This window comes from Muntiacus reevesi, chromosome 20, assembly GCF_963930625.1.
Source record: "Muntiacus reevesi chromosome 20, mMunRee1.1, whole genome shotgun sequence".
NCBI classification, from domain to species: Eukaryota; Metazoa; Chordata; class Mammalia; order Artiodactyla; family Cervidae; genus Muntiacus; species Muntiacus reevesi.
This window is the reverse complement of record NC_089268.1, coordinates 13,486,697-13,512,665: the sequence shown is the minus strand read 5'-3', so window position 1 is coordinate 13,512,665 and position 25,969 is coordinate 13,486,697. Positions and strand designations below refer to the sequence as shown.

Sequence of the window (25,969 nt, the reverse complement as noted above, 5' to 3'; positions counted from 1 at the left end):
TCAGGGAGGCCCTAGGAGGCCCTACTCCTTGTGGGTGGAGGAGGCAGTCTTCTTAGTAGATGAGCTGGAGGTTGCTACCAATCTCCACCAGGCCCCACATCTCTGTCACATGGCCTAAGTTCCATCTTAAAGTCATTATTCATGTTAGCTGATGGAAACACAGTCACTGTTTCCAGAAGGTTGCCCTGGGGGTACCAAGCATCTTTCAAGCCTTTTTCCGGTGATCCAGGTTGGTTGATCACATGAGTTGAATCTTCAAGCGTTGGGATTCAGGAAAGCAGGTTTCCAAGGAAGAGATGGGTGGAGGTAAGGGAGCTTAGTAGGGTATTTGGTGTGTGTTTGTGTGTGTGTCTTAAGCAATATGAGAGCCCTGGGTATGGCCATGTGAGAGGTTTAATAGTAGACACCATGATGGTCATAATTGGTTTGGACTCATAGTTTTAATTTGAGTTCCCCAGAAGTGATCCTGAGACAAGGAGCCAAGTGTGGGTGGTTTATTTGGAAGATGAGCCCAGGAACCTCTGATAGAGGGATGGGGATGAGAGACAGGGACCTAAAGGAACCAATGGAAGGTGTGTTGTCAAGCCAGTCACCACCATGTCCCTTTGGGGACCTCTGGGACACTGTGTAAAATACACTTAAGAGTCATCCCACTGTGGGGATGTGGGAGCTGGGGCCTGAATACACTAATTCCCATCTGTTGTTGGAAGGGCTGCCCCAGAGGGTGTTAATTTCCTGGTACTCTGGCAGCGTGAGCTCTAGTGACCAGAGGCGGCCTCGGGCAGAGAGAAGCAGGTGCTGGCCGTTGAGTATTGCAATGGTTAGGGGAGGGAATATGGGAGAAGAGGGGATGGGGGCAACGGAGGATGAGATGGTTGGATGGCATCACTGACTCAATGGACATGAGTTTGAGCAAACTCTGGGAGACGGTGAAGGACAGGGAAGCCTGGCGTGCTGCGGTGCATGGGGTCACAGAGTTGGACACGACTGAGTGGCCGGAAGGCAACAGCTGTAGGGGGCACCTACAGCCTGTACTACCTCCAGGCTGAGCCATCAGTCTTGCTTTTTCAGATCCAGCCTGCTTTGCTGAACTCTTTGTTCTTAGAACTTGTCTTCTGTATGAATCATCCCCGAGTCCAGGCGGAAAACTCTCTCCTGTGGCCATGAGCTCCGTGAGCGGCTCATTCGCTTCCTAGGATCCTGGGAACAGAACCTCCAGCATGTCGATTTCCCGAGACCTTCCTGATCGAATCCAGACTCTCCCTGAAGGATTGAGGGGCCCTTATAGCGGGGGAGGGCAGGGCGGAGGGTCACTGGGCACAAACTCAAGAATCTATAGGTCCTTTGGGCGTGCTACCAGGGGCACGACCATTAGCTTCCCATCTGCTGAATTCAAGACTAAGAAAGAGATAGGGACGATCTCTGAGACTAGAAGACTGCCTCTTCTTCTGCAGGCAGGATTCTGTGTGGGTAAGAAGGCTGATTGCATTCTGTCTACTGCCTTCTCCAGGCATCACCCCTTCTCCCGTGGGCCAGGCTCACCTGCTTCCCTGGATGTCCTGGGGCCTATGGGGGCAGGATCAGAACAACACCTCTGTCCTGTTGTGAATTTCCCTCTGTCTTTTCACTACCAGCGCGGACCTGCGATTAACTAATTAATTAATCAGATGTTTACTGAGCACCTCCTGTGTGCCAGACACTGTTCTAGGTGCTAAGAACACAACACAAAGAGATGATCTGGAATCACAGCGTTGCAGAATCAGAGCCAGGAGGAAACTTAGAACAAATGTCATCATTTGTCAGAAAAGAATCCTGAGACTGAGAGAGGGCAAGAGAAGTTCTCAAATCACAGAGCAAACAGGCAGCCCAGCTTGAGAAATTGTGGAAAGTCAGAGGTAACGGATGTAGAGATCACCTAGCTGAACTGGTCAGTTTTTACAGACTGAAGCCAGTGGTCAGAGGTGAAAGGTCACTCCCAAGTTCTGCCTGCCGGTGAATGCAGACTTCTCTCCCACTTCTCTCTCCCAAGTCAGGTCTGGGCTCTAAGTTACTGAGAAGAGTGTGTGTGTGCGTGTCATAGCTTCATATGCCAAGGGCAGCAGGCAGGAGACATGAGATACTTTCCCCAGATCCTCCCCACCTCCTCCTGGGGCATTCAGAGGCTGCAGCAAGCCCTCCCCTCCCGTCCTGCCTTTCCGCAGCTCCTTGAACAGCTGTGGTCCCTGGCGTTGCCCACTGGCACAGTGGCCTTGGGCGATGCTGGGAGAGCGCAGCGCTGAGGGATGCCTTAAAGTGCATGAAGCACCGACACCCTGTCTGGCTCTTTCCCTCCCTCACTTTCTCGGGAGCTGAGGGAGCAGGGGCTGTGGGGCTGTGCAGGCGAGGGTGGGCTGCACCCCCAGTCTCCTCCCACTCATTCACTGGAGCTGGGACCAGTGAAGGCAGTGGCTCCATTGGGCTCCCCCTGCACAATTATAGAGCCATTCTGAAGGGTGAAAGGAGTGATTGATGGGGAGCTGTGGTTGCTGGTAGAGATCAGTTGTGTGTGTGTGTCTGTCTGTCTGTCCATCTGTGTATGGAAAACCATTGGCAGGAGATAAACTGCTCTCACTGGAAACTTCAGCAGGAGCTGGAATGCATTCCCCAAGTCCTCTCAGCCCTGGGCATGTACACTTCATCAGTGGTTTTCTTTTTTTTTTTTAATATTTATTTATTTATTTGCACCAGGTCTTTACTTGCGGCATACAAACTCCTTAGTTGTGGCATGTGGGATCTAGTTCCCTGACCAGGGATTGAACCCGGGTCCCCTGCACTGGGAGCATGGAGTCCCAGTCACTGGACCACCAGGGAAGTCCCCATCAGTGGTTTTCATGCATATATAAATATACGTGGACTTGCATGTGCTTCATGTGGACATGAAGGTGTGCATATGTGTGGTAATACATACAAGAACATGGGTTTATGTGCAGGGAGTCCTGTATGTATGTGTGTGGAGGGCACTGCAGACCTCTTTGGGGGATTCTCTGGATCCACCTTTATCCCACTGTCCCCCCCTAGGAAGCCCCTGGCTGTCCTTGCCTTGACTCTTAGAGCCGTCAGCCCAGCACTCTGTCCGGCCTCTGCGTTATAACTGCCTGCCACTCCTTCTGGGAGGCCTGGTGTGGGGGCAGGGACAGGCCGAGGCTGGCCCGAAGCTCCTGGCTAATTTTCCCGGCCTCCATCGATCCAGCAGCTTCTCCTGAGTCTATTAGCAGTCGGCGAGTGAAAATATCCCCCATCGCAAGCCCTGACCTGAGACAGGGAGGAATCCATAGCAATTTGTTCAAACAGAGGGAAGCATTTCCCTCTGATTTGTATTTCAATTTATTCCAGGCAGGAAGGGGGTCAGGGTGGGGGTGGGGCGAGCCCTGGCACGGCGGCCAGAGTTGGGCCGTCTCCCTCCGCACCCCCGTGCCAGCTGGAGTGGCAGCTGATACTCCCCATGGTTCCTGGGGTGGGGGCTGCAGAGGGGAGGGTGGGCCCCAGCAAGGGGGACGGGAAGAGAGACCCACCAGCCTTCCCAGCAGGCCCTGCTCGGCTGGAGAGCTCAGTTGTGGATTCGATTTTCACGAAATACAAAGCCGCCGACTTGGAGCCTCTCTCCCAGGCCCTGGGGCCTGTGCCAGGCGTGCGCTCACCCGCTGTGCCCGTGCCAGGGTTGGGGCTGGGCTGGGCGCACGGACCCAGGGGCCCCAGCTGGGTTGAGTGGCGGGGGGTGGGGTGGGGTGGGGACTCTTATTCTCCTGAAGCCCTCCCCAGCCGTCCTCCTGGGAACAGAACTGCTTCGGCTCAGAGGGGAGCTGGCACCTTGGAGAGTTCGCTGGCAGGCTAGAGAGCCCCTCGCTGCGGGAGCCCTGAGCACGTCTGCCTGGCGCAGCGCTCACGTCTCATTCCTGGACTGAGCAGGCCGGAGCTCACTAGTGTCCCAACATAGGAAGTCTCTTCTGAGCACCTATGATCACAATAGCTCTGGCTGACATTTATTAAGTACCAGCTACTTGCTGGGCACTGGCAAGCACCCAGTTTTTGCAGGGTCCCGGCTTCCTCTTGCCCCTCACTCTCCTCCATCCCGCACTCTTCTGCCACCTCCCTCACCCATCCTTCTCAATGTTTTCAGTCACTCCTGGGAACCACGTCTCCTTTCCTCCTGAGGGTGGCCCTAATGACTGAGGGCCTCAGGACTGATGTCTCTGCAGCTCCCACCCCGCCGTTTTCCATGGGACTCCACAAACAGGCTAGCTGCCTTTCTCCTGGATCACTTTCTTTGGCTGCACCTTGCCTTCTCATCCCCACCAGGGTCCGGTCCTCTGCAGAGGTGGCTCCATGGCAACCAGAGAGGAGGATTCTGGGAAGGGTCAGCCAAGTGGTCCTGCAGTTCCCTGCCTCCTCCGCAACCCCTAACCTCCACCGTCTCTTTCCCTCACCCCTCAGTGCCCCAGGGAGGAGAGTAAGTGGAGAAGTTCTTCACACCGAGGTGTCAGTGACTCGCAGCTCTGAGGTCAGCTGCCGCACATGACTCGCCAGGCTCCCTGACACCACCAAGGTCTAATTTCAGAAGCGTGCAACTAAATATATCAAAGTCGATGAATAATCATCTCGCTCACTCAGGTGGGAGTGTAGGGACGCAGTGTGGCCTGAAGGCTTATAGCAGAGGCTTCTGCAGTAGGACTGGGTTCAAGTCCAGCCTCAGCCACTCACTGGCTGTGTGGTCTTGGGCACAGCAGTTATTCAGGGCACCTGCGTTTCCCCCAGGCACAAGCCAATGAGGATAATAGCTCGCTCCTCAGGGGGCTGCGGTGAAGAGGAAATGGGGAAAGGTGTGGAAAGCCATTCTGAGCCCAGTGCCTGGGCTGTTCACGGGAGGCCCTGCTAAGTGAGTGACTGCAGCGTCCCAGCCTGCTCGGGCCTGCTTGGGGAGTCACGGATCTGCCTCCAGGGAGGGGGCATGTGAGGCTCTACGTACAGGCACCAGACGCAGCACTGGGGGAAAGGGAGGGAGACCCTGGCCCTGGAGAAAGAGTGGCAGGATTCCAGCCCTCCCGTCTCCCTCTTGGGGATGTTTACAGCAAGGCTGGTCTCTCTGAGTTGCTCTGTGCCTTGGGAGACAGCTGTGTTTTGTACTTTTACCACCACCCACATGGCTGCCCATTCCAGACCTCGCTTTCCTCCTAAGAGGCAGCTTCCCCCTCCCCCTGCCCTTAGCCCCTAGGAGCCTCCTAATGCCAATGGCTTTTCTGTTCCTGGCTGTGATTGAACTTTAGGCCAATTGGCCTCCCCCCTCCACAGGTCCTTCACTTTTTCCCCCCAACCGACTGGGTTTCAAGTAATTTACAAGTTGTTCAGAGGCTCAGCATTATAATCAGATCCTATGGTGCACACCACTTATGTGGTTTCTAAAATTTTAGCCAAAAAAGGAGAGAAACCCTTCCGTGATGGAAGAAAAAAAAAAATAATCAGAATACTTAAGCGTGTGGGGGGCAGGTATTACATTTCTTGATTTATAAATATACCTGATGTAAGGAAAATATGTTCTCAAACTTTATGCTTCTGGAATTGACTCCTGGAAAAAAAAAAAGATTATTCATCCCATTGTTAAAGCAGGAATTTAACCTGCTTTTCCATCCAGGGGTGTTGTCCTTTGAAAGGGACACAAGAGAATGAACATTGACTAATCTCCCGGTGTTGACGGGTCGTATGAGGAACCCATAAAGCAGGGAGGGGGACCGAGAGTGATGGCAGTGGGGACAGGAATATTGTCTTAAAAAGGGTGGTCTGGGTAGACCTCACTCATAAAAGAGCTGAAGGAAGTGATGGGGCAGCTCTGGAAATCTAGGGAAGAGCAGTCCAGTAACGGAGCTGCAAATGCAAAGGTCGTGGAGGCAGACGTGGGCTTGGTCTGCTTGAAGAACAGCAAAGAGCCGTGTGACTGCAGTAGTGAGATGCAAGGGTGGGTGGGAGCCGACGTGGGGCACAGCAGGCTATTGTAAAAGCTGTGGCTTGGACGTGAAGTGAGACGGGAGTCATGGTCGGGTTTGAGCAGAGGAGAGATGGGATCAGACCTAGTATAAAGAGATCTCTTTGGCTGCTTGTGGAGAACAGACTGTACCAGGCAAGGAAGGAAGCAGAGGCAACCTCTCTGCTATAAAAATCCAGGCAGGGATGATGGTGGTAGCTCAGTCCAGGTGGGTATTTCAGGGGCTGGGTTCAGGATCAGTTCTGAAGATTGAGCTGGTGGCTTGGACGTAGGGTGTGGGAGGAGAGAAGTCAGGGATGACTCCCAGGTTTCTTTCCTTTTTTAAACTGTATTATATTTTTTTAAATTTACTTATTTGGCTGTGCTGGGTCTAATTTGCGGCAGACAGGATCTTCAGTCTTTATTGTGGCATGTGGGATCTTTAGTTGTGGCACGTGGGATCTAGCTCCTGACCAGGGGTCAAACTGGGGCCCCCTGCATTGGGAGCCTAGAGTCTTAGCCACTGGACCACCACAGTAGCCCTGAGTCTCAGGTTTCTGGCTGATGGTGTGTTTTCAAGAAGGAGGGTGAGGATCGGCTCCCAGGCCTTGGGGTTGCTGAGGGGCATGAAGTGCTATCCCCCTGATGTCACTGGATGTGGAGAGAGGCATAAAGGCCCTTACATCAGGCCCTTACATCTCTACTCCTTGGTTTTTAAATCTTCAGAGCTAATCTTCCACCCTCCTCCTGAACTGGTGTGAAGATCAAGCCCAGAGGAACTTTGCAAGGGCTGCATGAAGAGGTTTCAAGCTGTCAGGTTGTGACACCCATAATTTCACCCCCAAGCCGGGTAGGATGATGCCCAGGAACCCATAGTGGCCTGGGGTGGGGGTGGGGGATCAGAGTGCTGCCCCCAGCAGAGTGGAGGTGGTAAGCTCTCCAGAAACACTGTCTTTCCCTCCCCTGCCCTCCTGTCCTGGGGTCTAACACCCTACCTGCTCTCAGGCTGCAGGATTGATTTTGCTTTCAGGGTTGTTACTGTTATTATTATCCACTTAGACAACTTCATAGGAAAAGAAAAAGAATCCAATGATCATCAAACATGAGCCATTCATTCTAAATTCCCTGCCCATACCTGTCAATATATTTTTACATAGCAGTAAACAGTGGTCCACTCTACACTCTCGGACGACTTTATCTCCTGCACACGTCTCCTGGTATTGACTGAGCCCTCAGACCTGTCAGCTTAATGGCCACAGGGCACCCCCTGCATCGATGTGTTGGAGTTTGGTCACCGTTTCTCCAGTCCTGGTCGTTTGAACAGATGCCAATTTCTTCTTCTTCCAAAGAGCTCTGCCGTGAATATCCTTATGTGAATTACTTTTTCCTTTTAAATTATTTCCTTGGGGCCTATTCCCCAAAGTGAGATTGTCTAATAGGTCATAAGATAGGAACAGTTTTATGGCTCTCCTTTTGCACTGCCAGGCTGTGTTACAAAAAGTTTGAGCCGGGCTTGTGCAGAGGCCAGCCACAGTGGATTTTATCATTTTAATTTATTTTCACTGGTGTCATAGGTGCATTATGGCCTGCTTCTTTGGGTTTTTTCAACACCTAATAATAATAAGACCTGATCTGCACAAAACTTTACAGTTTACATGGCACTTTCTGATATGTCATCTCACTTAATAAGACACAATGCATCTAATATTATTGGCTTCTGTTTTATATGGTGAATTGGGGGGTTTAGTCACGTCAAGTGCTGGAGTGGAGCATCCAGCCTGTCCTTGCAGGTTGAGTTGGAAAAAACTCACGCCCACTCACCACCATCCCGCCCTTTCAGAGCGTCCAGGGCCTCAGATGCCGACTGCAGCCCCCGTCCACTGCCTCCAGCCCCCTCGGCTCCCACAGCCGGCCTGTATCAGGCTGCAAGCCGTGCCCTGTGCTTCAGACTTGGGTCTCAGCTCGCAGGGTGGGAGGAAGCCACTGGGCTTTTTGGGTCAGAGGGGGCTTTGGGGGTTCTTTGCTTTAGAAGAGCTGCTGCTCCCTCCATGCCCTGACCCAGGGGCGGCCCAGGCTCTGCGTTCTGGGTTGGGAGCCTGGACCTGGCAGTGCATCTCCGGTCCCACCCAGGACGTGCTGGTCCAGGATGTGTCCCTAGTGCTGGTCACAGGTACGCTGGAGCCCTGGTGCCTGAGCCTCGGGCTGCAATGGACAGGGTCACTTAGGGGCCTGTCAGGCGCCACGACTGAAGCCGCAGCTCTCGGGCTCGGGGGACCTTCTTACCGCGGACACACTCCAAGGTCTGAGCTTGGTTTCATTCTGCTCCCTTCTCACTGTCCGTCCAGAGCTTGGCAACATGTGCTGTGCTTCGTGGATTCCATTCTTACTGTATTTAATGCTTCCAATAGGGAGCGTTCTTATGCCCATTTTACAGGCAGGAAGCTGGGGCTGGAGACGACAGAGGTAAATGATTTGCCCCAGGTCACATAGCAATGATTGCAACAGCCTGAAGGAGAACCCCTGTGTCTACTCCAGCCCTGCCCCTCCCAGGGACTCAGTTCAAGAGCTCTGTTTTGTCAGGTGGGAGTGTGGTCATATCCAGAACTTGGCCCACTGCCAGGACCCAAGGCCGAGTGAACTGCAGTGATGGGGTCTCCAGGACTGCAGACCTTGGTGGGGTTGAATAGCAAGACCCCTGGAGAAACACCATGTCTACCGGTCCCACGTCCCTGGGCCAGTCAAGTTCAGGTCCTGGAGCCTGAAACCATTCTCTACCCTGTTGGGTGGTAGCCTGTCTTTCTCGCCATCCTCCTGGGAAGAGCCTTCCTCCCAGTGATCACCTCTTTCAGTCCACATTTTTAAAATATAATTTTAAAATATAATTTTGGTTGCACTCGATCTTCAGTGCTTTGTGCAAGTTTTCTCTAGTTGTGACGATCGTGGGCTACTCTTGGTTATGGTTCGTGGGCTTCTCTTGCAGTAACTTCTCTTACTGAGGAGCACAGGCTCAGTAGTTGTGGTCTGCAGGCCTAGTTTCTCCCTAGCATGTAGAATCTTCCCAGACCAGGGATCAAACCCATGTCCTCTGCATTGGCAGGTGGATTCTTATCCCCTGCGCCACCAGGGAAGTCCTCAGAATATCTGACAGACTCAGATATTCTGGTCTGTCAGGATTATGGCTCTTGGCATCCTCCCAAAGTAGATCTCTTCATTCCGTTTAAATTTTCCTCTTGCAGGCCCTTGGAACAGGGTCCCAAAGGGTCCCAGGCCATATGATCGAATGGAAAGGGAGCTGAAATTTATTGAGCAGTTACTGGATACTGGTGGTTTTGTTCTGTATCCACGTTGTCTTGTTTAATCCTCACATCCTAGAAGTTACTTCTGCCAGAGCTGAGATATAGTGTCATCCCCATTTTGTAGATGAAGGGACTGAGGCTTTGAGAAATTAAGTAACTTGCCCAAGGTTGTGGGCAGCCCCTCAGACTTGCATTCACAGCCTTGGCTCAAGCTATGCCTGACTTGTAGTATGTGCCTTTCTGCCTTCTCTTTCCCCAAGTGTCCTGCCTACACTGGTTAGAATTGCCCTGTGTGCTGTGCTGTGTTAACCCTCTTCAATCATATCCAGCTCTGTGCGACCCCATGGACTGTAGCCTGCCAGGCTTTTCTGTCCATGGGATTTCCCAGGCAAGAATACTGGAGTGGGTTGCCATGCCCTCCTCCAGGGGATCTTCCTGACCCAGAGATCAAACCCACATCTCTTACATCTCCTGCATTGGCAGGTGGGTTCTTTACCACTAGCACCACCTGGGAAGCCCAGAACCACCCTAGGGCACCTCATTGTTGAGAGTTGGTCTCGCTGCCCACAGAGGGAAGGGCTTTTTATAGTTCCCCCAGGGGACCTCAGAGCCCTCACTTAGAGGGCTTTCCTACTGGCCTGCCCTGACATTCCAGAGTTCATTGGTCTTGTGCAGACTAGACTTCCACTGACACTCAGTGAAGATTCTGAGCAGAGCCTGGCACTCAAAACCTGTGTGCCTTCTGATGGAGCCAGGATGTAGGTGCAGTGGCGCCAAACCTTCCCAAGGACAGGGGTGTGGCTGGACTGCCCACCACTTTCAGCAGAGGAGGGTTGTCAGGAGTGCCAGGCTCTGCCAGAAGCAGCAAGCTCTGCAGACAGCATCAGGTCTTGAAAATAGAACCAGGCCTTATGCATCATAGCAGACTCTGCAAGCCATACCAGGCCCTGCCTCAGACTGTGAGAGCAGCGCTTGTCTTCACGCTCCGTCATGGGGATAGGCTGGCACCCTGTGTCCTGATCTTTCGGCTGTGGCTGCTTTCCAACCTCAGTGACGGTGCTCTTGGACCCGGAGGTCAGAGATATGTACAGTCGGGTTGGGGAGAGATTTTTGCACCCAAAGCGGAGGTCAGCTGAACGTGGATTTGGTTTTGATAAGCAAAAAAGCCCAGTTGCTGAGAGCAGACTTTAATAGGGTCTGTGGCAAGGGGAGGGCAGAGGTTCTTCAGGGAGGGGTCCGCGCCTGATTGGCTCTACATCCCAGAGCTGAGGGCAGGACATTAGGTGCTCAGGAAATGTTACAGAAGGGATCCAGGAATCAATGCAGATGAACAGGCGATCGTGTGTGCGTTTGAAGGGTTGGGAGGCCAGGGAGCAAGAAGGAAGATGGAGAGGAAAGCATCCTGGACCGATGTCTAATGCCCTGAGGGAGTGACCAGCGATGGACAGGGCAGGGGAGATGATGCTTCCCTTCAAGATGACAGGCACTGAGGTGAGGCCAGGGGAGATGGTACTGTTTCAAACTGGTTTTCCCAGCATGGAAGTGGAGCCTCCCCTAGACCCCAGAACTGCTAAGAAACCAGCTGGCCTGCCCCCCAGCCAGTGGCCCAGAGGCCAGGCTTTGGCCAGCTCTGCATACAGGGCTGTGGGGAGGGCAGGGTGAACCCTCAGTGTGGAGAGCACCGAGCACAAGGTTAGTTTCCCTGAGAGGTCCTTGTTCGAGGGTCCGTGGTCCACGGGAGAGGTGCGTAGCATCGCGTAGCATCACAAGGGCCAGGCGGAGCCAGCCAAGTGCCTGCCCTAAGAGCCTCATTTCAGACCCCGGCTGCCATTCTTTGAGCAGCTAATTAAAAGGGAAAAGCCTGTTAATATTTCATCACTGTTAACTCTGCTAAATTATTAAGTGTCCATTTGCATTACATACAAAAAGGGATCGATAAACATGTGGGTACCAGGAGCTGGGAGGATGAGGGAGGAAGAGTTTCTAAGGATGCGCCTGGGACAAGCCCAACCAGTGACGTGCAGACTGTCCTACGCCTGCAGCCCTGTGTCCTCAGCTCTGTGTCAGGCACTTGGAAACGAGATGCGGAGGACTTAGCACAAATGTCAGAGAGTCAGATGGATTCCACACCAGCAGGGTGCCCTTGGGCAAGTTACTTACCCTTGCTAAGCCTCAGCTTCCTCATCTGATTAATGGGAACAATAATAGGCTTGTTATGAGCAGTAAACAATAGACATAAAACACCCAGTACAGTGCTGGCCCAGAGTAACTTGTTATGTATATGTTATGATGTTATTGTTATATGATGGTGATGGGGGGACACTTGAGACATAACCCCAGCCCAGCAGTCCCTGCCTCTTTGCTTCCTGTCTGCCTCTCAGCAGGCCTTTATCCCAGCTCTTCTAGACTGTCCACATCCCCAGTTCAGGATGTGGGTGTTGTAGCTCTTGCCAGCACCCAGCTCAGCACCTCACACGTACTAGGGTCTGTTGAATGACGATCTGATAGAAGCCAGGACCAGAGCACAGATTCTATTTCCATATGGCCTGGCCTGGAACACTCGGTGATGCTTCTGAGAGGTGGTTAGCGTGCTGGCACCTGCCCTGCCCGCCAGTAACTGGGGCGGATAGAAGCAGCTTCAGGTGGGGAAGTCTGCAGCCTCCCCTTCTTTCCTCTCCTGTCCTCCCCTCACTCCGCTCTGGTTGGTGTTTCCTTCAGCCTGCAGACACACTTTCCCTGAAAATCAGGAGCGGGGAGCAGGACTCCAGCTCCCACTCGGTCATGATTAACCTTTTAAAATTGAGGATGGGTAAGTTCATTTGTATCATTTTTTTTTTTTTTTTAAGATTCCACATATAATATCCACATATGATATTTCTTCTTCTCTTACTCCATTCAGTAGAAAATGAACTTGTGTTTGCCGGGGGGAAAGGGATAGTTAGGGACTTTGGGAAGGTCATGTGCACACTGCTGTATTTAAAATGGATACCCATCAGAGACCTATTGTGTAGCGCATGGAACTCTGCTTAACGTTATGTACCAGCCTGGATGGGAGAGGGGTTTGGGGGAGAATGGATACGTGTATACGTGTGGCTGAGTCCCTTCACGGTTCCCCTGAAACTACCACACCATTGTTAGTCAGCTCTACCCTGATGCAAAATAAAAAGCTTAAAGCTTGGGGAAAAAAAAAAAATAAAATTTAGGGTGGAGAGGAAAGCTGAAGGAAAGCGATGGATGAGGCTTTTAATCAAGGGGTTTCATTCCCACTGCTGTCTGTCAGCCTTGTTTGGCCCCCCATCCTACTGTTGACTCCTCCTGCACTTGGTCAGCATCCACCCGCCCCCCACCCCCCGACCCCCTTGGGTAACATCCGGGGAGAAAATTCTTCCATGGGGGATGGGGATCTTGGATGAAACTCCCCTTCCAGGCTGCAGTGAGAATTCTCTTCGGGAGCCCAGAGGGTAGTTGGAATTTGCCTTAAAATGACTCCTTGAGAACTGGTGGCTTCCTCACTGGGCCTCCTGGTGCTGGCGGTCCCTACCCGCACTTGTGATGTGGGGTGTATACTTTCGGAGGAAGGAAGGACTGAGCTGGAAGCACCTGCCAGGGACTTAGCATTTCTGCTCAGCGGTCCTCCTTACCACGCTGCCCCATGGGTGACAGCCCTCATGCTTCTTGGCTCTTCTCAGCCAAGGGCCTGGGGAGGGGCATGTTCCTTGACTCCACAGCCATTATTCTCTGTGAAGAAAGGGCTTTATGGTCAAATGGAAAGAACTGGCATAAACCAAGTTATGTGGATGCGTTTGTGTGCCTGCCTGCGTGCTCAGCCACTTCAGTCGTGTTCAATCCAGCGATCCTGTGGACTGTAGCCTGCCAGCCTCCTCTGTCCATGGGATTCTCCAGGCAAGAATGCTGGAGTGGGTTGTCATGCCCTCCTCTGGGGGATCTTCCCGACCCAGGAATCGAACCCACGCCTCCTGCAGCTCCTGCGTTGCAGGCAGGTTCTTTACCACTGAGCCACTGTGTTTACTGCAGGTCTTTTCAGAGCCTTTAGGAGTCTGCTCTTTTGTGCTGAGACTCTGAGAGGGAGAGAGAAGGTACAGCATCCTTACCTGGCGATGGGCTCTGTGAGCCTTGTGTGGCATCCAGGTTAGGAGACACTGTTTTTTCTTTTCCTGGGGGGTATTTGTTGATAAAGCTTGGAAGGGTGAAATATTGTAGCGGAAGTCTCCTAGACCAGAAGCAGGGAAATGGTTCTAAAATCCTGTCCTAGTTTCTATCCACCAACCCGTGGTGTCAAGCAGAGATAAACAAATCCAGCAGTACCTCTGAAATTCCCAGGGAGTTTGTTACAAATATGGACTCTGAAGAGTCAGGCTGGTGGTTCTGCACCAGGCCTGGGAATCTGCATTGCAAAGGGCTCCCCTCCAGTCTCCCATAGGGTGATACAAGGGAGGGCCAGGGGAGTCCGTGGAGGGCAGTGAGGTGAGCTTCAGGCCAGCAGGCAGAAAGCCGGGGTTCGAGCCCCAGCTCTGCTAGTGCCTCATGTCCACGAGTGGAAAGGGCACCCCCTTCTCCAGGCCTCAGTCTCCTTTTCTACCAAAGGAGGCTAAATAGAACTTTAGAAATAATGCCCTTTCTGACTCTTGGAAATAAGGCCAGGAGCATGCAAATATACAGTGGACCCCAGGAATGTATCAGGCCACACCATCTGTGGTAGATAAGGCAGCGTCCATTCATGCAAAGCCCTTGCAGGCCCTGGGGAGATGGCATTTTGAGAGGAGTGCAGATCACATACACAATAATAACGCCGGCTGGTGTGCTTGGGGGCTGACTGTGAACCAGACAGTTTTAAACACTTCACCTGAGTTTACTTACCTATTCCTTTCCACAACAACCCCATTTTACAAATGAGAAAACTAAGGCTTGGATAACTTGCTGAAAGTCTTAACTTTCTGAAAGTTGCATGTGTAAAAGGACTCCATCCCTCCCCTCTGGTTTTCTGACCCCTCTAAAGTCCTTCACAACCCTCAACCTGAATTTTGAACAAATTGACGAAACATCCCTAATGGTTTAGCGTCTGCTTCGAGTTCCTCCACCCCTGGGATATAGTGTAGGCCACAGAGGGTGGCCTCCTGTCCCCATCTCTTGGTCCTGTTTAATCATCTCAAGAAATGTCACTTCTTGACAGAAAATATACTGTTTGGGATTTTCCTGGTGGTCCAGTGGCTAAGGCTTTGCCCTCCCAGGTTTGATCGCTGATCAGGGCACTAGAAGCCACATGCCGCCACCAAGAGTTCACATGCTCTAACTAAAAATCCCAGATGCCACAACAAGGATTGAAGATCCTGAGTCCCGTAACTAAGACCAGTCGCACTCAGAAAAAGGAAACACGTACTGTTTGGCCAGGTATTTTACATGTATTGTATTCAACCCTCACACCAGCCCTGGGAGAAGGCATTATTGTTCCCATCTCTTGCTCCTGAGACTGAGCTTCAGAGAGGTGAAGTAACTTGCCCAGTGTCACCCAGCTAGAGGGTAGCAGAGCCAGAAATGAGCCCCAGATTGTCGGCTCTTTCCATGTCTCTCCAGCAGATCCCTCCTCCGCCCAGTTTCTTTTGTCACGGCCCCCCTGCTTCAGGGCCGTCCTAGCAATAACCACACTCTGAAACCATCCTGTTCATTTCTGTTTCCTTCTTTGCCATCCGTCTCCCCAAGAGTGCTCTTTCAGAGCTGGGCCTTGTTTGCTTTTCGTGACAGTCTCTTGAGCATCCAGCACAGCGGCCGGCTGGAAGCATTTGTCGTTCGATAGACTGAATGAAGGGATTATGTCATAGTGCCTCTTGACTCAGGCCCTGGCCTGGTTGCCTTTGGAATGAGAAGATGCTGTTTGCTGGCAGTGCCTTCCTGGGGTGTGTGGAGCGAAAGTCTGAGATTCAGTGGGACACAACCCCTTTTGGGGGGGACTGTAACTTGGTGGGATCTCTGTTGGTTTAGGATCAGAAACATAGTTCTAGCCATTCTGGGGGTAAGCAGAGTCGGGGAGGCTGACTCATGTTAATGAAACAGTGGGGGTGATGAGCAGATTGGAATGCCTAGGCCAAGGGGGCCTATGTGTGTGTGCGTGTGCTAAGTTGCTTCAGCCGTGTCCTACGCTTTGCGATCCCATGGACTGTAGCCCGCCACGTTCCTCTGCCCATGGGATTCTCCAGGCAAGAATACTGGAGTGGGCTGTCATTTCCTCTCCAGGGGATCTTCCCGACCCAGGGATGGAACCCGTGTCTCTGATATCTCCTGCATTGGCACTTGGGTTCTTTACCATTAGCACCATATGGGAAGCCCAAGGGGTCCTGGGTGCCTTGCAACTAGCCAGCACTTGCTCCAGAAGGAACATCTATACTGGGAAGAAGTCGGTCATGGGAAGCGGCTCATCAAGAAGGACTTGGAATAAAGGGAGAGGGTGACTGAGGAAACTGGATAACCTCAGTGGACAATGTCATCAAAGGGAGGTGGATGGATGCTCTTTCTTTATCTAATAAAAGTGATACAGTAAAATCTTAAGCAAATACCTTGGTGCCTTTTTACATGCGCATCCACCCTTATAACAACCACTCAGATTAGGGCTATGAATATTTCCTTCTCATTAGATGAGATCCCATCTCCTCCCCAGAAGTTTCTCCTTGTGCCTTCTCAGTAAATAATCCCTCACCTCCACCCAAGGGCAACCACGGCTTAGACCTATGTTACCATAAGATTGGTTTTTTCAGCTCTGAATTTCAAATATATGAAACCATACACTGGATCCTCTTTTATGTCTTGAATTTTTTCACTCAGATTGTGCTGTGAGATTCAACAGTATTGTGTTGTGTGTACCCATAGTTCTTTTTTCACTTCTGTGTAATATTCCACTGTGTTTCATTCGTATTCCATATGAGAATTAATTCACCCTTGTTGCTTTTGATGGACATGGCAGTTGCTTCTTGTTTTTAGTTGTAATGAATAAAGCTATTGTGAATATTCTCGGACCTATTGTTCGGTTGTCAGGCACTATTTTCCATTGTGTACATATCCAGAAGTGGAATTCCTGTGTCATGGAGTATATGCTTTTTAACCTGAGTTTTGTTTGTTCCGTTACTCAGTTGTATCGTTGCCACACCATGAATGGCAGCATACCAGGCTTCCCTGTCCTTTGCTATCTCCCAGAGTTTGTTCAAACTCATATCCACTGAGTTGGTGATGCCATCCAACCATCTCATCCTCTGTCACCCCCTTCTCCTCTTACCCTCAGTCTTTCCCAGCATCAGGGTCTTTTCCAATGAGTTGGCTCTTTGTATCAGGTGGCCAAATTATTTGAGCTTCAGCTTCCGCAGCAGTCTTTAGCCTGTGTTGGTGCTGCCAAAATCTCTTCCAAAGAGGTTCTACCATTTTAGAGTTGGATAGTCTTAGTGGTTAATGTCATTAAAAGCTGGGTAATCTTAATGATGTCATCATCCATGATGCCAACTCGTAGCTCCATGGCCAATGAGGAAGCAAACTCGTCAGGTAGTCAGAAGCCTTGTGTCTGCAGGTCAGGCCCCATCTTTTCTGGTTTGTGCTGTCCAGGCCCTGAGAATGTTCAACTCTAACTCCCTTTCAGAATTCCTTATCAGTCACCAAAGCATCTGTCATTACAACACTGCCTGGCTCTGGGCAAGCCATGCTGTCCAAGATTACAGCTTATCTTCCACTGGAGCCTGTTAAGTCGATGTCTTCCTTGTTGAGAGGCACCCCAGGCCTCTTGCAGACTTTGAGGCAGCCTCTGGTATTACCACCAACTAGCACACACATCATACATTGGTGGGTTGTTTCCTGATGAGATTTCCTGAGGATCTTGGCCACAGATGGCTCTCTCTTCCAATGTATTTCCATTTCTGGGGGTGACAGTTTCAGACTTGTTCCCCAGATTCCAGGGTGCACCTTACACAGGGACTACGTGCTATTGATAAAACTCATAGAAAGTATGAATTGAAAAAAGATGTCAGAAGTTATGTAGGATATGCACCTCCTACAGGTGGGGAAACTGAGGTCCTTGAGGTCTGACTTGCCTCAGGTCACACAGCTTGTCTCCTGACCACTAGCCTAGGTTCATTCCTCCAGGGCAGCCAGACTGGACACTCAGACTCTGGGGCGGTGGCAGCTGCCACTGTTTGCAGAACCTGCTGCTGTTTGCAGAGACTCTCGTGGTTAAACCCAACCTACGTCACTCCCAGTGGTTGCTCCCCGCCCACCACCCCCACCCTCTGCAAGTTTCTTGACCTGTGGCCGGGCTCTGTGGACCTATCTCTGTCATTAGTTCATGACTGTCCTGTCAGTGTTGGTTGGAGAGACTGTTAATTAAGGCACTACTTGTGACAACAGTAAGAACACATCAGAGTTCTACTAAGCACTTCTCATTTATCCTGTGTTATCATCACTCCTGGGGGCTTCCCAGGTGGTGCTAGTGGTAAAGAACCCGCTTGCCAATGCAGGAGATGTAAGAGATGCAAATTTGATCCCTGGGTCGGGAAGATCCCCTGGAGGAGGGCATGGCAACCCACTCCATTATTCTTGCTTGGAGAATCTCATGGGCAGAGGAGCCTAGCTGTAGTCCATGGGGTCGCAAAGAGTTGGACACAACTGAGGCGACTTAGCATGCACGTATCATCACTTCTGCTCTTGTGAGTTGTCAGGGTTGGTAGCATTCTCTCATCTTAGAGATAAGAAAATGAAGGTCCAGAGATCACTAGTGTTTTACCCTGGGTAATATGGAATATTAGATTGCCCTGCCAACCTGCAGCAAGCCCCCCTATTCTTTGAGGACTGGTTCAAAAGCTACCTCTTCCACAGAACCTTCTGTGATTCTTCCTCCCGCAGTGATTTCTTTCTCCCCTGACCTCCTAAGGCTTTCTTTACCTCTTTTACAATGCTTAGCACCTTCACCATCGAATATTCCTATACATTCATTCATTCAGTGTTCACTGAGCACCTGCTATATTCAAGGCTGGGGGTACCAATGTAAGCTCATGGTTGGGCAGGCAGAAAGATGAGAATCCTGAGTTTCATAGTCACACATATTGATGCTTTGTTGTTGTGCTGGAAAAGTGATGAATGCAGAAGCAGGAAGGATGTAGGTCAATCATGGAATGCTTCCTGGAGGATGTTACACGTTGTATGGACAAGTTTTATCTCCCTGCGCCTCTTTAGGGCAAGGACTCAAGTTTTCACCCTCTTGTGTCCCTCGTACTCTGAATTAGCTCTCCTAGCTCCACCTCGTCCACCCTCATCTGTGAGCAGACATGTTTGAACTTGAAGTCTTGCCCTCTTTCCCAGAGCCCAAGTACTGGTGGGCTGGGGGCTGGTTTGGTTTCAGGATAGTGGGGTTAAGACACCAAAGGAGGGCTGTGAACTTCTCCAGTTCCATCATTTTCCCTTTGGTCCCCCAGCCCTGGCCAGCCCCCAGCCCCCAGGCACTGTGAGAGGGTCAAGGGGGACATGTAGTCTTAGGAGAACTTCTAGGTCCCCTGGTGAAGACTTCTGTCCCTTGGAGAGGAGGCTGGCATAGGTTCCACGAGCAATAAGGGAACGGTAACAGGCCTCTGGGTGAGGGGAGTGATGTGCTGTCTGTGGGGCTTGGGGATCTCTTGGTCAGTTTCACTAAAAGTTGAGCCTGGAGTGGTTGATGGGAGTGAGTTCAGGCAAGTGATTTGCTGAGAAAGTGCTCCCAGGACAAACTGAAAGGGGAGGAGGGAAACAACTGGGTGACAATGCGCTTTAGTTGACTTAGTCTCAGCCAGTTCCCAGGGGTGGGAGCAGAAGGGCTCTGGAGCGTGAACGGAACCATAGTCACCCCACTTGAGGCAAGACGGCTGGGCCTTTGCATCATGTCCATCAGTCAGAGGTGTGTGTATGTGTGGGGGGTTGTTGGGCAAGGGGTGACCTCCTAGGCATGTTTGGTCCAGGCAGTGCTCACTGTCTGAAGGCAATTCCTTGGGGCAGCTGAGCTCTGCGTGCCTCGAAGCTGACTCCAAAGCTGGGAATGGAGGCTCCTGCCAGATGTGGAGAGCAGCTTCCACGACTGGGGTCTAAGACATGATGCTCATTAAGTGGTAACCAATTTGCACAGATTACCAAGCCTCCTCACAATCCTTGGCTCGTTGAAAAGCACCTCTCTCTCTCTTTAAAATATTTTTATTTATTTATTTGGCTGCACTGGGTCTTAGCTGCAGCACACGGGGTCTTCCATCTTCATTGCAGCACGTGGACTCTTAGTTGCGGCATGGGGGATCTAGTTCCCTGACCAGGGATCAAACCCCAGTCCCCTGCATTGGGAGCGTGGAGTCTTACCCACTGGACCACCAGGGAAGCACCAAGGGGCACAGATCTCTTACAAGAGCAGTGGGATGGGGAGGAATTGCCCATTTCCTGAGTCCTTGACCCTTCTGGTTCTGGCCTAGGGGCTCCAGGAGGAGCTCAATAGGATGAGGCCTCTGAGGGATATGCTGGGGAGTTCTGGGTGACATACTCAGGAGGGAGCCTTACACCACCTCTGGCCTCCAAGCCTCAGACCTCCTCTGGCCTCAGAGCCTCCTGTCTAAACCTCCCCGTCTCTCGCCAGCTCCAGCCCAGGCTCAGATCGTGCACGCGGGCCAGGCATGTGTGGTGAAAGAGGACAACATCAGTGAGCGCGTCTACACCATCCGGGAGGGGGACACCCTGGTGCTGCAGTGCCTCGTCACTGGGCACCCTCGGCCCCAGGTAAGCCCCCGCCCGGGCTTGTGGGTGTCCCCCTGCCCTCGCCTCCTCACTCCCCACCCCAGTCCAGGATCAGAAGAGGCAGTGGGGCCTGAGGCTGGAGGCAGATGGTAGCAGGTCAGCAGAAGACAGGAGCCTGGGGCTGGGGAAATGGCTGGAAAATAGACTCTGTGGGGAAGGGCTAGACTGTGGGCTTATTCACCTGGAAACACTGACAGCCGATGCCAGTTGTTCCATTCCACTCCATTCCCGGTACCTGCTGAGCAAACGCGCCTGCCGATAAACCTTCAGCCACTGCGTGAAGGCAGACCGTGTGCCGAGCACTGTGCTAGATACTTTCTCCAGTGTCCTCCTTGAAGTCCCACAGCCAGGCTGTGAGGAAGGCATTAGGGCCTCCATTTTAAGCTGAGGAAATCGAGGATCAGAGAGGTTAGGTAAACTCCCAAGGTCATCTAGCACTTGTGAGGGCTGAAGCAGAATCTGAATCCAGAACCAGCGTTCTCTATGGCTTAGCACTCTTCCTCTTTCGGTTGGGGGACCCAGGAGTTACCAGCAACATATAACACAATTGTAAACAAACAACAACAACAAGCAAACAAAAAACACATAATATAATCACTGCTTCAGGAGGTTTCCAGTATGCAAACCCCACAGAAGATGGGGATCTGGAAAAGCCAGGTGTGAATTTTGTCCCAGACCAACTGTATATTTCAGGCAGGAAGTGTTGGCTGGTTATCACTGAGAGCTGGCAGGAAGAGGTAGGAGGATGGGCTGAAGGGACAGGTGGAATTTGCTGGTGAGATGCTGTGACCTTTAAAAGCAGCAGAAAAGGTTTTGGTTGGCTCCTAGGAAGCACAGTGATCGCAAAGTTCTTTTTTTGGGGGGATAATATTGGGAACAGGGGCAGCTTTGTTAGGTTTGACCTTAAGACAAGCAGAACAAGAAATCCCCAAAGGTTTTAGTCTGAAACTATCATCACTGCTGGCTCCTTCTTAAGGATTTGTTTGGAAGTGAAAACAATGCAGCCAGTCTTCAGAATCTGCTTGTCCAGGTGTGACTTTAGGGATGGTCCTCTCTGAAGCCTAACCCTAAGCTCTCCCTAAGGCTGCACTGACCACCTGTGGGTGTCCCCCTTGTGCATCACATGTAAGAGTCATTCATGGTGTGACTGTGTGTCCATGCACCTGTTTTCTATTCCAGTTTATAGTTTCATTGTTCTTTCTGCTACCTAGGTTCAATCCCTTGGGCTCATATTTGACTCAGCCCCATATCATTCTCCACCTGCAGCCAGGCTCTGAGGCCTATCTTTTTATGTCTCTTGCGTGGATCTCCTTGTATTTCTCGTTACCCCTTGAAGTCAGACCTTCAGCCCTGTCCCTTGGACTATGGCAGTAGACTCTGACTAGCCTCCTGTTCTCCCATCCCCTCCCCCAATCCATTCCTGCATCCTGTTCCCTCAGACCTGCTACATTGTATCACTCCCCTGCCCACATGGGTGCATTACCTACCAGACCCAGTTCAGGCTCCTAGGGGTGGAAAGGAAGACCTCCCACAATCCAGCCCCCACCTACCTGTCCTGTCAGATCTCCCACCACCATCCTCCTCACACCCTGTCTTCGGTAAACCTGTCTAGAAACACCCTGTTCATTCTTGATGTAGCCACTGCTCACCTCTCTCTCTCTCTCTCTTTTTTTTTGACTTCACCGTGTGGCATGTGGGATCTTCATTCCCTGACCAGAGATCCAACCTGTGCCCCTGTATTGGACGCATGGAGTCTTAACCACTAGGCTGCTAGGGAAGTCCTTAGCCACTGGTCTTTACCTCTTCTGAAATGCCTTCCAGTGCCTTTTTTGCTCATTTCCTTGCAATAAATATTGAGCACCTGCTATGTGCCAAGTACTATGATGGGTCCTGAGGATACAGCTGCAGGTCCCATTGCCATGGAGCATCCACAGTCTAGGGGTGGAGCAAGTACCATCTCATGACCCACTTTGTGGTCACATGGGGGAATGAGTGTGCCTGGAATTCCCTACCCCCAACTAACAGCAAGAGAGAGGGAATGTCTATGGCTAAAAGGGAGAACTCTACAGCAGTGGCAGTGAGCAAAAGCTGAAGAACCTGGTCCTTGGAGGGACTTAACCACATACTCACTTCAGAGACAGTAGTGTTAATATACATGTGGGTGGTATGAGGTGAGGCCACAGGCTTGTCTATGATTGGAGCTGGAGCTGGACCTTCTACCTAAAACTGGAAGCTTAACACCAGTGATACCACCTATGAATGGGCACCAGATCTCTGCCCCACAGCCCAGAGTCACAGCAGGGAGCAGACTTTTGCTTCAGGGTGTGGATGCAAACAGAATTACCTCTGAGGAAGTAACCCTAATCCAGTCTGTATCTTGCACTATTCAAGTGGTAAGGAAATCTTAAGCTGTGAAACTAATATAAAAACTGGTTTGAACCTGTGAATCCATATATCTTGGGTATAGGCAGCCATATAGTTACACCCCAGACAGGCCTGTCAGGGCCCAAGTGGGACTTTTGAGGTAATTCCTACTGAATACAAGCCCACAGAATGAAATTTTAAAACATCTTGAAATGCAGTGCTGGGAGAGCCAGTCCATAGACCCCAAATAATTGAACAACTCACATCTGAGAAATCAGAGATCATAGAGCAATCTGGAGGGAATCCTTAAAATAAATATGTTTAAAATGTTTAAAGAGATAATGGAAGGAATAGAATCCACAAGACAGGAGATTATAAAACCTAATCAGTTAAGGATATGGAAAAAAGCAAATAGAAACTCTAGAAGTAAAAAATGATACAGTCTTTAGAAAAACTTGGCCTCAAAGCCATAGACGTAGCTAAAGAAGAAACTGGTGAATTGGACGATAGATCCAAATCAGCTACAATGCAGTCTGGAGAAGACAGAGAGATGCAAAGTGTGAAAAGGAAGTTGGGAGAATGAGAAGCTATAACATAAATCAAGGCATTCTAGAAGGACTAGAGAAAACTTAGAGGAGGCAATCTTTAAAGAGATATAAAGGCTGAGAATTTTGTAGAACTGAAGAATGCAATAAATTCTTTGATGGATAAACCAGCCCCTAAACAGTTTGTAAACAAACCCCATCTAGATAAATCATGGTAAAACTGCAAAATGTCAAGTACAAAAAGAAAAAAATATTTTTCATGGTCTTGTTCTTTCTCCAAACACCCTCTGATCAACATCTGAGTGGCCTGAAGCTGCTGTAGTCTTCCCAAGTTTTGTAACCCCTGGGTCTTTCAGGGTAGAGTGAGGGTGGTGAGATGGAAGTCGCAGGGACACACCATCACTCCTGCCAAATTCTGTTGGTCACACGGACCATTCCTGGTACAAAATGGGAGGGAACTACAGAAAGGTGTGAACGTGAGGAGGTGGAGACCACTGGGGGCCGTGGTAGAGGCTGGCTACCACATAGACCTCTTTCATACATGAGAAGTCTGAAACTAGGAGATGAGAAGCCACTAAGCTAAAAAGTGGGATAACAAAAGTCTAATCAAAGTCTTACTCTTCCAGGCACTAACTATATACTCGTTTAGTTTTCCCAGTAAGCCCAGGAAGGGAGTAATATTTCCATTTTAGAGATGCAGAAAGGAAGGCAGGAGGGGCTGGGTAACTCGCCCACAAATCGATTCTCTTAACAACTGCACATACTGCCTTTATAAAAACCTCCTCCATCTGCCCCTAGATTGCCCAGGCTCTTCACTGAGAGGTCCCACCTCCAGGGTGCATTTCTTTGAGGTTGTTTAGGTTAGCTTCCCAGGCCTGCACATAGCCCGCATGCACTTGCGGAAAAGTATGGGGGTGGGGGGAATCCCCCGCGCTAGTCCGATTGTGCCCTGCCTGGCTGGCCCAGGTGCGTTGGACTAAGACAGCTGGGAGCGCTTCGGACAAGTTCCAGGAGACGTCGGTGTTCAATGAGACGCTTCGCATCGAGCGCATTGCACGCACGCAGGGTGGCCGCTACTACTGCAAGGCTGAGAATGGCGTGGGCGTACCCGCCATCAAGTCCATCCGGGTGGACGTGCAGTGTGAGTTGGAACCCCTCTCAGTTCCCAGGGCCAGGGGCCTGCCCCTGGGGGCTCAGGCTGGGAAGGAGGAGTGGGGAAAAGGGTGGAAACATGGCACCTCCATGGAAAACAATGGTAGAGACTCTCTCCTCCAGGTTAGAGAAGGGCATCTTTGATGTTCCTTCGATTTGCACTACCCTGATCCATTCCCATCATAATCAAATATGAACCTTGGAACATCCCTGTAAAATGGTCAGGGAGGCCAGAACAGGTTGGATTATACCCATTTCACAGATGAAGAAACTGAGACCAAAGACTTGTGACTTGCTCACTGCCTAGGTCTCTTGATTGTGGTCCAGTGTCCTTCCCACCACACCTCATATCTCTGCTTTTGTCCCAGGGCAGCTCTGAAACTTCCCTACCCCAACACTTGCAGGACAAGGCACCCCTCAGTCCTTGCTGCTGCCTGAATGAGAAGCCCCCAATCCCTGCCTGCCCTCCATGGATTACCCTTGACCCCAGAAGGCTATCTGCCTGCTTACCACCCACCTCTGTGTCTGTTCAGGCTGACCTAGGTACCCAGAAGGGGCCAGGCCCAAGGGTCTGTCTGCCACCATCTCAGTACCTACAATGAACCTACCTATTAAATACACCCCCTGCCCCCCAGGTGGGACCTGATAGAGTGGCGAGCAATGGAACCCCAGGCCCTCTCTTTTATCCCCCATCAGCCACCCAGGAGTCTGCCAAGCTTTGGGGCCAAGGGTCATTTCTCAAGTTATTGCAACGGGAAGGAGCTGGCAGGTGTGGCCTGATTTCCAGTCTCAGCTGATCCCTCCATCCCGTGATAGGAGGGTGAAGACAGAGAGCCCCCCGCCCCTGCCGCCCCCCAGTGCAGGTCCCTGGGGAGGGATAGCTGAGACGCCCACAAGTCCAGTCCCCTGTCTCTGACAGGTTGGTCAGACTTGCAGGGCTGGCAGAACATGTGGTTCTCTGGAAGCATCCCATGAGGGTGGCTTAACTTTGCCTGAGGGCTGCCAGGGGCTCAAGGCCCCCCCACCAACCTAGGGTCACGCAGCTCTGACTCCACCGGGACTGTGCCCTTGCAGACCTGGACGAGCCAGTATTGACGGTGCACCAGACGGTGAGCGATGTCCGAGGCAACTTCTACCAGGAGAAGACGGTGTTCCTGCGCTGTACCGTCAACTCCAACCCACCTGCCCGTTTCATCTGGAAGCGGGGCTCCGACACCCTGTCTCACAGCCAGGACAATGGGGTTGACATCTATGAGCCCCTCTACACCCAGGTCAGGATGGGCAGCAGCTGGTTTGGCCTCCTCATGGCTTACCCCACACTCTTCCTTCTGTACCCCACAAAGGGGGGGTGCAGGGGGGCTGAGGCCTCACCACCTGGAGTTCCAGGGACTGCCCTGACTCCAACAATTTTCTTCTGACATCAGCAGCAAGCATTCTGGTTGGGCTTCAGACAGCCTGGGGTAGACAGAACCAAGACCGAAAGGTCAGGGAGCGTGATGACAGGAGAGCCCTTTAAGAACATCGCCAATTAGGAAAGCATCCCCGGGAGGCAGACAAGTCATCCCCGCCTGTCGCTGGCTGGCGGGGACTTGGGAACCCATGGCAGGCAGAGGAGGGGTTGGGATAAAGACGACTCACTCCCCAAGCGTCTCCTGCCATCCCAGGAGATGGTGATGAAGCCATCCTTCAGGGGAGAGCTTTCAGAGGCAGCTTTCCTAGCTGTCAAGACTCCACATGTGGCCATGGCCTGCAGGGCCAGCCCTGTATTTGTATGGATTGTGAGACAGAGCGGGATTCCCTCCTTACCCTTCCATTTCCTCGAATGGGGA

The 25,969-nt window shown here is 51.4% G+C and overlaps 1 protein-coding gene across 2 annotated transcripts in view; it reads left to right on the top strand.

The window, feature by feature from the left end:
- Window positions 1-25,969, top strand: part of MDGA1 (MAM domain containing glycosylphosphatidylinositol anchor 1) — a 60,279-nt gene that overhangs the window by 13,968 nt on the left and 20,342 nt on the right. For both annotated transcript variants that reach the window (XM_065912363.1, XM_065912362.1), the window contains exons 2-4: window positions 19,922-20,061; window positions 23,955-24,129; window positions 25,215-25,411. In XM_065912363.1, the coding sequence (XP_065768435.1) occupies window positions 19,922-20,061; window positions 23,955-24,129; window positions 25,215-25,411 (512 nt within the window). The remainder of the gene's footprint in view (window positions 1-19,921; window positions 20,062-23,954; window positions 24,130-25,214; window positions 25,412-25,969) is intronic.